Source organism: Pinus tabuliformis, chromosome 5_1, assembly GCF_031772625.1.
Source record: "Pinus tabuliformis cultivar Carrire ecotype Pingquan chromosome 5_1, CPIR1, whole genome shotgun sequence".
Classification (NCBI taxonomy): Eukaryota; Viridiplantae; Streptophyta; class Pinopsida; order Pinales; family Pinaceae; genus Pinus; species Pinus tabuliformis.
In genome coordinates this window covers 56,308,470-56,321,456 of record NC_142305.1, presented here as the reverse complement: position 1 = coordinate 56,321,456, position 12,987 = coordinate 56,308,470, and the positions used below count along the sequence as shown (strand labels likewise).

Here is a 12,987-nt window from a genome sequence, read left to right as displayed (position 1 = left end):
TTGAGAGAAGGAGAGCAAGAGAGCAAGGGAGATTTCTGGACAGGGAGGAGAAGGAGACAGCAGCTTGGCACACATTCCAAGGCAACAGTTTAGCAAATCCGTACAGCTGAGTTAGCACATAGTGAAAGGCAGATTTTGGCATGATTTTCTAGAAATCCGTACAACTTTTTGCACAGAAATCGAGGAGAAGTTTGCATAGAAATCGAGGAGCAGTTTGCTGGCACATTTTCCAAGGAAATCCGTATAGCGTATCGCTGTTTTTTTGCACACAAATCGAGGTATGTACAACGTATTTATTGCAGGCTGTACAACAACATTTAAGGCTGAAAGTGGGCATGAAAATCGAGGAGGCCGTACAACATTTATTGCTGTCCTGTTTTGTTGTTTGCTAGTATTTTCCAGTTGGCTGTGAGGCACGGAAAACGAGATAAGTTGTAAAATTTGCTTGCTGATTTTTGCTGAATATTTCTCACTGTAAAAGCATTTTTCAGAAATAAGAAAGAGCTCTCGAATTGGTTTTCCCCAAGAGTTGTAGGGGGTTTTTCCAGGGTCACATTGACCAAAAATCACTGTGTTCAAATGTGTTAAATGGCTATTTGTACCTGCTGATTTTTATTTCTGCATTTTCCAGCATTCTGTAAAATTTCCAGAATTTGTGTTTTCAGCAAAAATTTATTTTTTCAGTTGTTGAATGTATGGATATGGGAAAGGGCATTTAACTATATGGGAGAAATAAGGTGAAACTGAAAACCGGGGTGGGAAATGAGAAATTTTTACACCCCATAGTGATCTGGAAGTTCATCTACTCCTCCTGATAGCTAGAGAAATATTCTATAACTCCCGTCATATGAGATGAAGCTCCACTATCAATGTAGCAGATACCAGATGATGTTGAACTTGACAAGCACACAAATTCATCTTCCAAGCTGGAAGACAATTCTGAGGCTTCTTGATTGCTGATTCTATCCATGACTTTTCTTTGCTATTTCTCCTTTTCTTTTCAACGCTAATTTTGCTAATGCAAAATTCTCCATCCTAGCTGGAAATCTGCATTGCAAGGAAACCGCTGTAAACTCTGGTAATCTTCGATTTGGAAATTTTTTTTCTCTGTCAACTCTCTCAAAGAAATAATTTTTCCTCAAAAACTGACCCTTCTGGCCCCAAGGGACTGGGTTGCCTCTAGAGGGTTTTGAACTGCTGCCTCTGCCGCTGCCTCTGTAGAGATTCAAAACTCTCTTCCCTTCTGCTATTGAGCTCTCCGACTTATGATCTATGCTTTGATACCATGTGAAAATTCTGAAGTCTGGAATCCTACTGTAGTAACTGATATTATCTCTTCTATTTGTTAAATAAATTAAACAAATTATTTGTAGTTTCTTACGGAAAATATCAAAATAAATCCAGGTCTTCTTGGAATGGTCATCAATAAATGTGACAAAATATTCGCTTCCACTAAGAGCTTTTGTGGACAGAGGGCCGCAAATATTCAATGTTGCACTAGTTATCGGGATAATATCGACGCAAGGAAAAAATCGTAATAATCGGGAAAAAAATGGTAATAATAAGGAAAAAATCGTTTGGTACAAAAATATTCATTTTTTTTTAATATCTAAACCATCTACAACATAAAATAAATACATTGACACATAAATATGATAAAGGAACTAATATATAAGATGTTTAATATCATTTCTAGCGCTAAAATCACACATAACAGTGAATCATGTCTTGAATAGTAAGTCCTGATTCTTGAGTCCCAACTCAACCTCAAAATATCAACAAAAAATATAATAATGTATCTCATATCATGAGTCATAATGTCATATACAATGAAATGAACCAAATAACTAAAGTCTAATACTATTGATTTCCTTTGCCCCTCTACATGTAGATGTTGGTGGAGTTGGCAGGGTGCAGTAGACTATGAAGTCTGCTGTGCTCTAGAAGCTGAAGAACTAGAAGCTACTAGAGGTAGACCATGTCCTCTACTTGTGACAGGGGTAGCTTGGGTCACCTCCTCCTCCTCAAAAATATATATATATTTTTTCCCCACGATTTTTGGGGAAAAAATCGCGATTTTTTCGAAAAAAATTGGGCAATTTTATTTATTTATTTATTTATTTTATCCGATTACTATGCGTGATTTTATCGTTTAGTTGAAATAATTGCAATTAAACGATAATATCGCGATTTTAACAACACTGCAAATATTTGAATGTATCAATCCCAACATGCCTTTTTCTTTGCTATCACTTATGGGAAATGTTGCCTTAGCGTACTTCCCAAGTACGCAACCTCTACAAACATCGTCGTGCTCAGTACTAAGAACTGGAACACCCGTCACAGTTTCTCTGAGCATCCTAAGTGCTCCATGGTGTAAATGTCCCATCCTCTTGTGCCATAGTTTGTTCAGCTCCTTCTCGCTGCTATTGTCCTTGCCTATCAGTGCCATTGGAGAATCAATCTGCAACTTGTATAACCTGTTGCTTCTAGCTCCAATCTGTCTCACCTTCTTCCAGCTAGAGTGTTTGACATACACTTTTATCCCCACAAAGTGTACATCGTACCCCTTGTCCTGTAACTAGAACATTGAAATTAGGTTCATACCCAATCCTGGCACATGCAGTACATTAGTAGCACTGATGCTAGTTCCTGTTTCAGTTTGAAACTCTTTGGTGCCTCTCCCTATCGGAGTACATTTAGTTCTGTTCCCCATAGTGATCTGGAAGTCCATTTGCTCCTCCTGATAGCTAGAGAAATATTCTCTAACTCCCGTCATATGAGATGAAGCTCCACTATCAATATACCAGATACCAGATGATGTTGAACCTGACAAGCACACAAATTCATCTTCCAATCTGGAAGACAATTCTGAGGCTTCCTGATTCTATCCATGACTTTTTTGTGCTATTTCTCCTTTCCTTTTCAACGCTGATTTTGCTACTGCAAAATGCTGCGTCCTAGCTGGAAATCTGCTCTGCAAGGAAACTGCTGCAACTCCCTCTGCCTCTGGTAATCTTCGATCTGGAAAATTTTATTCTCTGTCGACTCTCTCAGAGAAATAATTTTTCCTCAAAAACTGACCCTTCTGGCCCCAAGGGGCTGCGTTGCCTCTAGAGGGTTTTGAACTGTTCCCTCTGCCTCTGCCTTTGTAGAGATTCAAAATTCTCTTCCCTTCTGCTACTGAGCTCTCCGACTTATGATCTGTGCTCTGATACCATGTGAAAATTCCGAAGTCTGGAATCCTACTGCAGTAACTGATATTATCTCTTCTATTTGTTAAATAAATTAAACAAATTATTTGCAGTTTCTTACGGAAAATATCAAAATAAATACACTGCAACCTTCACAAATTAAATACTGTGGAAAAATAAATGCAAGGAAAATTAGAGAAATGCTAGCACACATATAAGCACATTAACACAATTATTTTTGGACAATCGTCCCCGGAAAAACCCAATGTGGGAAAACTAGTGCAACAGATGAGGGTTTCTTTATTATTCTTCAACAATAATTCATGTACAAGATATCAGAGAGAAAGAAACACCGAGGGAAATTTAGCATTAAATTTCTCACTCTCCACAGCGATTCTCTGACCCTGAAATAGACCTTCTGCCCTTACGCTAGTCTCACTGTGTCATCCTCTGCGCAGTGACTGCACAATGCCCTAATGAATTGTGTCCTCTCTCACGCTGGCCCTTCCTGAACATATCCTACACTCTTGGACTACTACTGATGCCCTCTCTCTCTCCCTTGCAACTCACCCTTTGGCTCTATCTTCTCTTGCTGAACTTCAGCCATTGAGAAAATCGATCTGCCTGGGCAACTGAGTATCTGCACTGGTGTGTTCTCCATCTACCCATCGACTTCTTCTTATAATCTTTTGTTGGAGCACCAACGACCAAGATTAAAACATAATCAATGGCCCAGATTAATTCCCTGTCGATCCGTGTGAGTTTCTAGATGATTCTCACCACATCTCAATTAATACTGATTAATTAACCATATTCCCTAAGTTTAGACTTAGGAAATAATTAAAAGATTGGTTAATAATCTAATTAAGACACTTCTGGGTGGAATTTCTAGAAACGTTTTCCGGGTTTTGGATAACTCATTCATTCTAGCCTCTCCACATGGTTTCGTGGCGAGAACACATCCGATGCTACAAAAACTAAAACGAGGTACTTCTATTTCCTCGAAATCTCTTTGTTTCCTGCACTGGAACATAGTCCTCTTCCAAAATTGCTCTCCAACACTCATCATAAGCTTCTTCTTTCGTCACTGAAGCCAAAACCGCTGTAAGAGTTGAAACCTTCTGGAATTTACCTTGCTACTAGAAGCCTCTCACTTCTCCTTATCTTGCATGGCCTTAAAGCCAGACCATGATACGTTCGTCGATTTTGGAAGACTCCTTTCTTCCATCTAATGACACAAGCTTGTGGGGTTGCCGACCCTCCCTTTGAATCTGTGAACTCCCTTTAAAACATGACTCCTTTTGAGTCTCTGGAACCTTTTTCTTTGTCTCTGTTATGTCCTTAATTAGGTTTAAGATTTGCAACAACTCTTCAAGACTGTTGCTATATGCAAACAGTCACCCTCGACTTCGTCTTAGAGCTGTCACTTGTTTAATCTCTGATCCAACTGCTCTTCAAAGTGCTCTGATACCATGTTAGAAATCCATGCACCCCAAGTTTGGTCTATGTTTGGGCAAGTTTCACAAAACAACAAACATAAACACACTGAAATGCCTAAATTTAGAACTTTTACACAACAAAATGTGCACCAACAATTAGATCAATTACAATATACAATAGTTAATGCCCAAAACTAATTTCTTATTATTCATTTAACAAGAAATACTCCCCTATCAAAAACACAAGTACAAAATCCTTGGCCTGAGGCTAAATCCTTCAAGCCTTCACTGCCCAAAATTACTCACTCTAGCTTCTCCTTTAATGGACTGTCCACACGATGACCGTGCTGTAGCACCTTAGGGTTTCCCATCCCTCCTTAAACACTCGATCCACTTACATTCTTTTCTCTTTATAGGTTTGTCTTGCTGTGACTACCTCTCATAGCCTGCGATCCTCAAAGAGGCCTCTTGGTCTGTATTTTTATGGCCGTGGATAGCACTCAACGGGCTTGCGGCTTTCCCTTCTGTTGTGGCCTGATATCACAGCCTCCAAACCACAACCCCCCACCCTTCCTTTTTGCGGCGTGTTGTTCATGCCACAGCTCCAACCCTTCCAAGGGTACAAACTGTCTTTAATGCCCTCAACTTTTCCTTTCCTCCTTGCAGCCTTTCCTTCCTTGCCTTTAGAACAACTTAACAGCCTCCTTCAATATTTGTCCTAACAGATTTGCCCGATGAACCAATTTACTCACATCCTTCAAGAGTACCTTGTTGCTCCTTTGCAGGTTTGTAGTTTCCTCAACAAATCTGAACCCCAATAAAAAATAAACATTTGTTATTCTCCTCTCCATCATTGATCTCAGGCCTCTCCATTAGCTTCTAATTTATACCTTTTCAATGGGTGCAATACGATGGGTCTATACCATGGATCATCAGGATACCGTGTGTCTATGGGTACAAAGCCCCATCACTTAGCTCATACATTCATAAAATCACTTATATAAGTGTTTTCCTCTCACATACTTAGCACCATGGGAAAATGAGAGTACATCCTGATGCTACCAAATATCAACATTGTTACATGCTTGATCTTGTAGATCTATCGAGAAGTGACCACTGACTTCCCCTTAGGCCTTGGTACTATCTCCCACACATTGTTCCTTGTGTTGGAATTATACTCTTCCACCATGGTGTCATTCCAAAGCTGTTGGTCTGGTACATCCTCAAAGATAGAAGGCTCGGATTCAGTGATGCTGCCCTTCAAGGCCACATAAATGGAGAATCTAGCTGGTAGTTTACTTTCCCTGAAGGTCTTGCCAAGATCTTCTACATACTCCTCTTTATCCCTCAAGGTCTGCTTGGCCCATCTTGGCCTCCTCTTGGCAGAACTCAAAGGAACATCTCGCTCCTCCTAATCATAAGGCTGTGACCTCGTTGCTAGTGTCCTTGGTCCCTGCTTAACCTTCAGAGTCTCTTGCTCCCAGTCCTCTACCATTGCTGCCCGGTTTCATCCAACCTCCTAAAGGTCCCACCCTCCTCAAATTTAACATCTTGACTAACTACTTTCTTCCTCCATCAAAATGTAGACCTTATGGGCCTTTGAGATATCATTGTATCCAACGAAAATCCCTCTTTCAGATGAGGGCTCCATCTTAGTCCTCTTCTTTGATGTGATATGGACATACACTAGTTTACCGAAGATACGAAGATGGATTACCTTCAGTCTCACTCTTATAAATGCATCCTTACAATTCTTGTCCTCCACTGGTCTATGCGGACTCCTGTTCTATAGGCACACTATTGTGTTACAAGCCTTCACCCACAAGAACATAGGTAAGTCTGGAGCATGGATCATTGCCTTTGCTACTTCGACTATGGTCTTGTTCTTCTTCTCTGCCACTCCATTATGCCACAGATTGTAGGGCACTGTTAGTTCTTTCTTGATTCTTGCCTCTTTGCAGAAACCCTTCAACTCATTGGAGGTATACTTGCTCCTATTGTTTGATCTCAGGATTTCGATCTTTTTCCTAGTTTGGTTCTCCATAAGAGCTTTAAACTCTTGGAATTGACCAAAAACCTCATCCTTGACCTTTACGAAGTAAATCCATGCTCTCCTGTAATAGTCATCTATGAAGGTCACAGAATAACTGCATCTAGAGGTAGATTCCATTGGCATAGGACCCCAAATATTGGAATGCAACTATCCAACAGTACTTGGTCTGACTATTAGGAAATGTTGCTTTGGCATGCTTTCCAAGCACACTTCTTTTGCACGCAATGGTAGAGTGTACTATAGATGCCCCATCCTCTTGTGCCAGAGCTCACTTTCGCTGCCACTGTCATGTACAAGGGCCTTCATCGACTATCCTCTCAACAGATACAGGGTACTCTCTTTGCTACCTATTACTTGCCTCACATTAGAATCAACTCCATTTTGCCTAACAGATACCTCACCTTCCGTGAAACTGACGTCAAGTCCTTTATCCTCTATTGTCAAAATGGAGAGCAAGTTTGTCAACCCTAGTACATACAATGCTTCGTTCACCTTCATAGGGCTCCCAATGTGTAGCTGTAATGGCATGTTGCCAATACCCTTGATTGCATATCTTCCATTATCACCAAACTCCACATGCAAATCACATTGCTCCTTGGCCATACTCGTGAAGAGGTCACAAGATCCTGTCATATGACGAGAAGCTTTTTTGTCCACAAACCATCCACCACATGTCATGGCCCCTAAAAGACACGACACCAATGCAATCTCCTTGAATTTCTCAGTTAGCTCATCCATTTGCGAAGATGCAACCATTGATGTTTGCCCTTTGCCTTTCTTCTTGTTGGGGCATTGTCTAGCATAGTGACCATACTCATGACATGCAAAGCACTTGACTTTGCTCATATCCTTTTTTTTTTTCTCTCCCTGTGAAGATCCTTCTCAACTTTGGTTCTGCTTGGCTTTATCCTTTCCCTCATTTGCTTTCCCAACAAGAGCAAGTTCCTCATCTCCACCTCCATCTTTACGCTGTCCACTAGATATCGAATTCTCCCATACCTCCTTTTGGGTGAAGTTGTCTCACAACCTAGTTCAATCATGAAGCTTATCTTGAACAAGGAGACCTATTACAATATGTTGAATGGTGTTTTCATTGATGCCAACGTTAGTGATTGAATACACTTATTGAGGTTTTTGAGCATGAAGATTGATGAATTTGCCTCTGTGACCATCGTCAGTGGATGCTCCTCGTTGTGCCGATTCCAACAGTATATGGCATGCCTCGTGGTTCCTCAAGGTTTGCAAGATATGCCCTTCGAAAAGGCAAAGCCCCAACTTATGGTCAAAAACCCCAAACAGAGTTGATGTGGCAATACATTATTGGTTTAACCATGGCACACTTGATTATGAAAGAAGGATAATTTTATAAAGTCAAATATTATTCTTATCAATTTATTAAATGGATCAAAATTCAAAGGGAAGGGTTTTGGCTCCAAAAACTTTAAAAGGGCTCCCAAGTAACTCGGCCTCTTATTTGGGCTCCTAAATCTATTAGGTCGGCTCCATCAAATAGAACCCATTCAAATCTATATAAAGGTGAACTTGCCCTCCAAAAGTGAGGTAAAGAATTCATTGATCTTTTGTGGAATCAACTGTGGCTTTTGAGGAGTGTTGAAGATTTTTTTTGAGAGGGCATTTCAGTGAGGGTTTTATGGTTTCTTGGCTATATGCGATTCACTGGGCTCTTTCAGGTCCCTTTTGCAGGATTCTGCACTGTGTTAATTTAGAGAGAATACACTGCCTGCCTGTTTTATCTAGTGATCTGTGATTTTCGCCCATCTATTAGGACAGACCTCTGAGCATATTTCTGAATTTTTTTTTTCTGATTTTGTGAGGCAATAATGTCAAAAATCATCAGCTCAGATCTGTAGAAAGGGACAAGCAAATTCATTGATCAGTTGTGGCGATGATTAGATTCAATCTGCAATAACTGAATGCATAATTTGTCCAGTTCATTTGGCTGCTCTTGAAGTAAACCCTGAAGCTCACTCTATTTTCTAGAACGTGTATTTCTTTTAGCGCATGGATGTGATGGGTCACAATAAAACTTTTGAGATCTGCACTGGTTTCTGAGGTTACTTACACTGAAACAAATCATGCGAAAATATGTATTCTTGACAGTGTCACATAGAGCTACGAAAGATGATTCCTTTCCTTTGGAGGTATAGAGGGTAGCATGCGCATGATAGAATGAGCTGTGAATACATTGCAATGGCCTGAGTGTTTCAATACAATGTGACTGGACGTGTGTTTTGGTGTATATCCTAATACAAGTCATCTGAATGTTATGCTTGTAAATTTGTAATCTGTGCACTCACACAGTGTGAATTTGCTATATAGTCTTCCTGCGTTATTGTGTTAACAAGAGCAATGACGTTGTAGATAGTGTGTCAAGTTTTCACGCACAATAAAATATATATAGTTGTGCGAGTATGCAATTTGTGTGCATTGATTGTTGATAGAGCCATGCATTTAAGGACCGAAGATGCTGTGTTTGAACAACTGAACTATGCCACTGTGGTTGAATGATTATGTGATAGTGGCTGATCTGTATCCTGTAAATGCCATGATCATTATATTATGAGCTTTGTAGGGTCTGCATTGGATTGCTGTTTGATGGATGCCACTATCATATATCATGTGTTAAAGATTGAAGGAGCATGAAGTAGCTAAATGTTACGAAAAGCTGATATGAAGTCTGATTTTGTTATACACCTGAAGCACACATCAGCAGAACGTAAAGCAAAAATACTGCAGACTAATGTCATGTATTGCAAGGGCAGTCAAGGTGCATCTTAGAAGTCGTTGGATCATTGCTCACTTGGCTCAAGTTTATTATAATATACCTTGTTGTGAATTATTTCAAGAGTTGCTTACAGTAGAGACCTGCAAGAGGAAGTTGCTTCTACAGGAGCAAAGGTATCAAAACATTTAGGCATTCGGGAATAGAAGATTGAGGAGCAGAGGTATTAGCACGTTAAGGCATCAAAGAATAGAAGACTTGAGGTACATGACTCTTAAGTCAATTAGAACTCAATGACATAATCTAGCAGCTGTTCTGAGGTTGTTTGTCTCTCATTATATACTTGAAGTTTCAATCTATATAGATATTGCTGAGCAGTATAGGATTAGTATGTGTTAAGACAGTAAAAGCTGTGCGGTAGGAAGACAGTTTTGAGAATGATGCACATAAACTTGATGTTAGGGTTTGGAAAGCCGATGTTACAGTTGGAGGACTGAAAAATTATGAACTTATGTGTATGATGCCTCTAGCATGTTTATGGCTGAGATAGGCTAGCAACATGATGTTGTTGCACTGAAGTTGAGTCTACAGGTAGAACAGAAGTAGAACAAAGTTGCTAGGGTTTCTGCCTGAACAAAAGATACCAGGGTCTGGAAGAGAATATCCTAAGCAAAGGTTGCATATGAGCATAGATTGTGGCATATGATGCAAGCATTTGAGATGGATGATTGTATTCAGCTGATTGACGATTTGTCGATTATGTATAATGATAACAGTGACATACATATTGAGATAGGGGTTTGGCAAAAATTATTTATGCAGGGAGAGTATGTTGCTGAGCTAGGGTTTGATGTGCAGATTGAGTAGAGGCAGACTTGATTGACAGAGATAGTATTGCAGTTCCTTTTGTATCGAGCACAGGCCGCTCTGATTTGAAAATTGTGAAATGTGGTCCGCTAGCTGATCAAGGTGATGGGGTGGTGCAAGGCAGGGGAGTGGAGTTTCCTTAAGGTTGGAGCTTGAGGGCACTTTAGGGCGGTAGGGTGGTGCTAGGGCAGGTTGGAGCCTGTGCAGGGCGTTGGAGTGTCCATCCAATAGTAGCTAGTAAATAGGGTGTTGGAGCATCCTTCAAGTCAGAGCTTGTAAACTTGGGTGTTGGAGCATCCTTCAGGTTGGACCTTGTAAACCTGGGTGTTAGAGCGTCCTTCCAGTAGCAGCTGGTAAACAAGGTATTGGAGCCTTCATCAGGTTCTAGCTTGTAAACTAGGGGGTTGGAGACTCTCTCAAGTTGGCTGAAAATGATGGAAGTTGGAGCTTCCTATTGACGTACTTATTGAAGACAAATATTAAGAAGAGTTGAGTGGTTTTTCTCTTGGAAGGGTTTCCACCTAAAAATCTTTGGCATCTACTATTTTGATTATGTGAATTGTTGAATGGTGTTAATGATTGTTTATGCTTAACTAAAGTTGAATAATGTTCAATGCTCTGAAAAGTTAAAATTACTAATTGAAGTAAGAAATATTGATTCACCCCCTCTCAGTATTTCCAACACAATGTTAGCCCATTGCTCGGTACAATCACTTGGGGCTATATTGAGAAGTTCACCCTCATCCATGGCTTCCCCAACAACTGATAGCTCATCACGAACTTGCTGGATTATTGTGAAGTATGAGGGTACAATTTCAGATTTGTTCATTCTTATGTTTCTTAGTTTCTCCCTCAACACCATCTTCTTGTTTTGGTGGTTACTTTGGTACAAGTTCATTAATGCTGACCACATTTGGTGAGCTATATGCTTCCTTGATATGTAAGAGATTATGTGGTCCTTCACAACATCCAATATGATCCCTCTAGCCTTCACATCTTTCAGATTGTGTTCTGCAGCTTGTGTAGGATCTTTAAGAACTTGGATCTCTCTTTTTGCATGTTCCCATAGGCTATTTGCCATCAGAACAATTGTGATCTTCTCCTTTTTTGGATTGGAGTTTGCAACCCTCTCGAGCTTGTCTTCAAATCTCAGATTTGGTGATGCCATCTCCAGGTTGATTTCAGCCACAAAACTCATGTTGCAAAAATAAAAAAATTGCTAATAAAAAAATTTGCTGTTGTAAAACCCTTGTGTTGTATGATCTTCCCCACAGGGTTTCTATTGCTCTAATACCACATCTGATTTCATTATACCTCATCAATTTTTTTTTTTGTTGGCTTGAACCACAAGGGATTTGAACCTTGAATTTCATGGTTTACATAATACTTAATAACACAAACTATTGCCAATTGAGCTACCCATGTGGGCCCCTTAACAATTCTTTTATAGCTAGAAATTATTTACTCAATAAAAACTATCGGATAATTAAATCATTGGTATTTTAACTTTTAAATATTAAAATGCAACAAAAATAAAATAGGGAAATTGTTGGAATTTCTAAGTTTTACCCGTTAGAAAATCTTCATGTGCTATTTGATTTATTTCTTCCTACTTGTTTTATTACTTAACAAGATATTTACCATGCAAAAACTGAAAATAAATACAAGTACAGTATCAACATCTACAGATCATCAATTGAAAGTAAACAAGCACAAAAATGACGCCGTTGTTTTTGGACTAATGTCCCCGGAAAAAACCAATGCGGGAAAACCGATGCAGCTATTCAGAGGTGTTATTATTATGCAGTTTTCAGAATACAACCTGGGTGCCAGAAATGGCTCACCCAACAGAGAATGCCCTCAACAATAGTACCTCTCAATCAGAGACAAATATTCCGGCTAAATCACCAGATGAACTATCCCGCAGAAACAATGCAGCTTTTGCTGCTTTGCATCACTTTAATAGGGATTGAGTCACCTTATTCGGCTCTCTTGCTCTAGTGTGTCCCACGAAAAATCTCCCAGCGTTGCCTCTAGGCCCTGCGTCAGGCTGTCTGGCCTAATGTTAGTCTCTCTGGCCCAACGTCAGCCTCTCTGGGCTATTCGTCAACCTCTGGAGCCTCTATGTCTCACACGCTGGCCCTCTTTGGCTCTGCGCACCTCCTGGCTGCCTTTGCGTGGCTTCTAGCTAGCTTTGCGTTAACCTCTCTCGGCTTCTATGCTGATCCTTCCGGTACTAACTCGACCTCTCTGCTATGTATTTACTGCTCCTCAGCTGCAACTTAGATCACTCACTCAATTTCCTCAGTAAACCCTACCCCAGAAAATCGAGTTCTTGATCTCTCTCGGTGTGTTCTCCAACTGACCCTCAAGCCTCCTCTTATATTTTTCTCGTTGGTCCATCAATGGTCGAGATTAAATCTCTAATCAACGGCTAAGATTAGGTTTGGCTTGATCCATGACTTTTGGACCATTCTAACCCAATTTTATATTAATACCCATTAATATTTTATTTTTTCTAAGTTTAGATTTAGAAACTCCATTAAAAATATTAATTATTTTAATATCTCCCAAACCGGTTAGATTTTGCCCAAACCATTTATGGGTCTTGGAGATCTCATGTGCTTTAGCCTCTCCACCAATTTTCGTGGCTAGAGCACATCCAATGCTATCCCAAATCAACACTCCCAC

General features: G+C 40.0%; 2 protein-coding genes across 5 annotated transcripts in view; one reads left to right on the top strand and one right to left on the bottom strand.

Annotated features, from left to right (window-relative positions):
- LOC149163427 (cullin-3A-like) overlaps positions 1-12,987 on the top strand; it is a 44,271-nt gene that overhangs the window by 18,916 nt on the left and 12,368 nt on the right. The gene's annotated exons all lie outside the window — the stretch shown is intronic.
- On the bottom strand, positions 6,996-7,442 carry LOC149163428 (uncharacterized). The gene has a single exon (XM_089429126.1). The coding sequence runs from the start codon at positions 7,440-7,442 to the stop codon at positions 6,996-6,998; it is 447 nt and encodes a 148-aa protein (XP_089285252.1).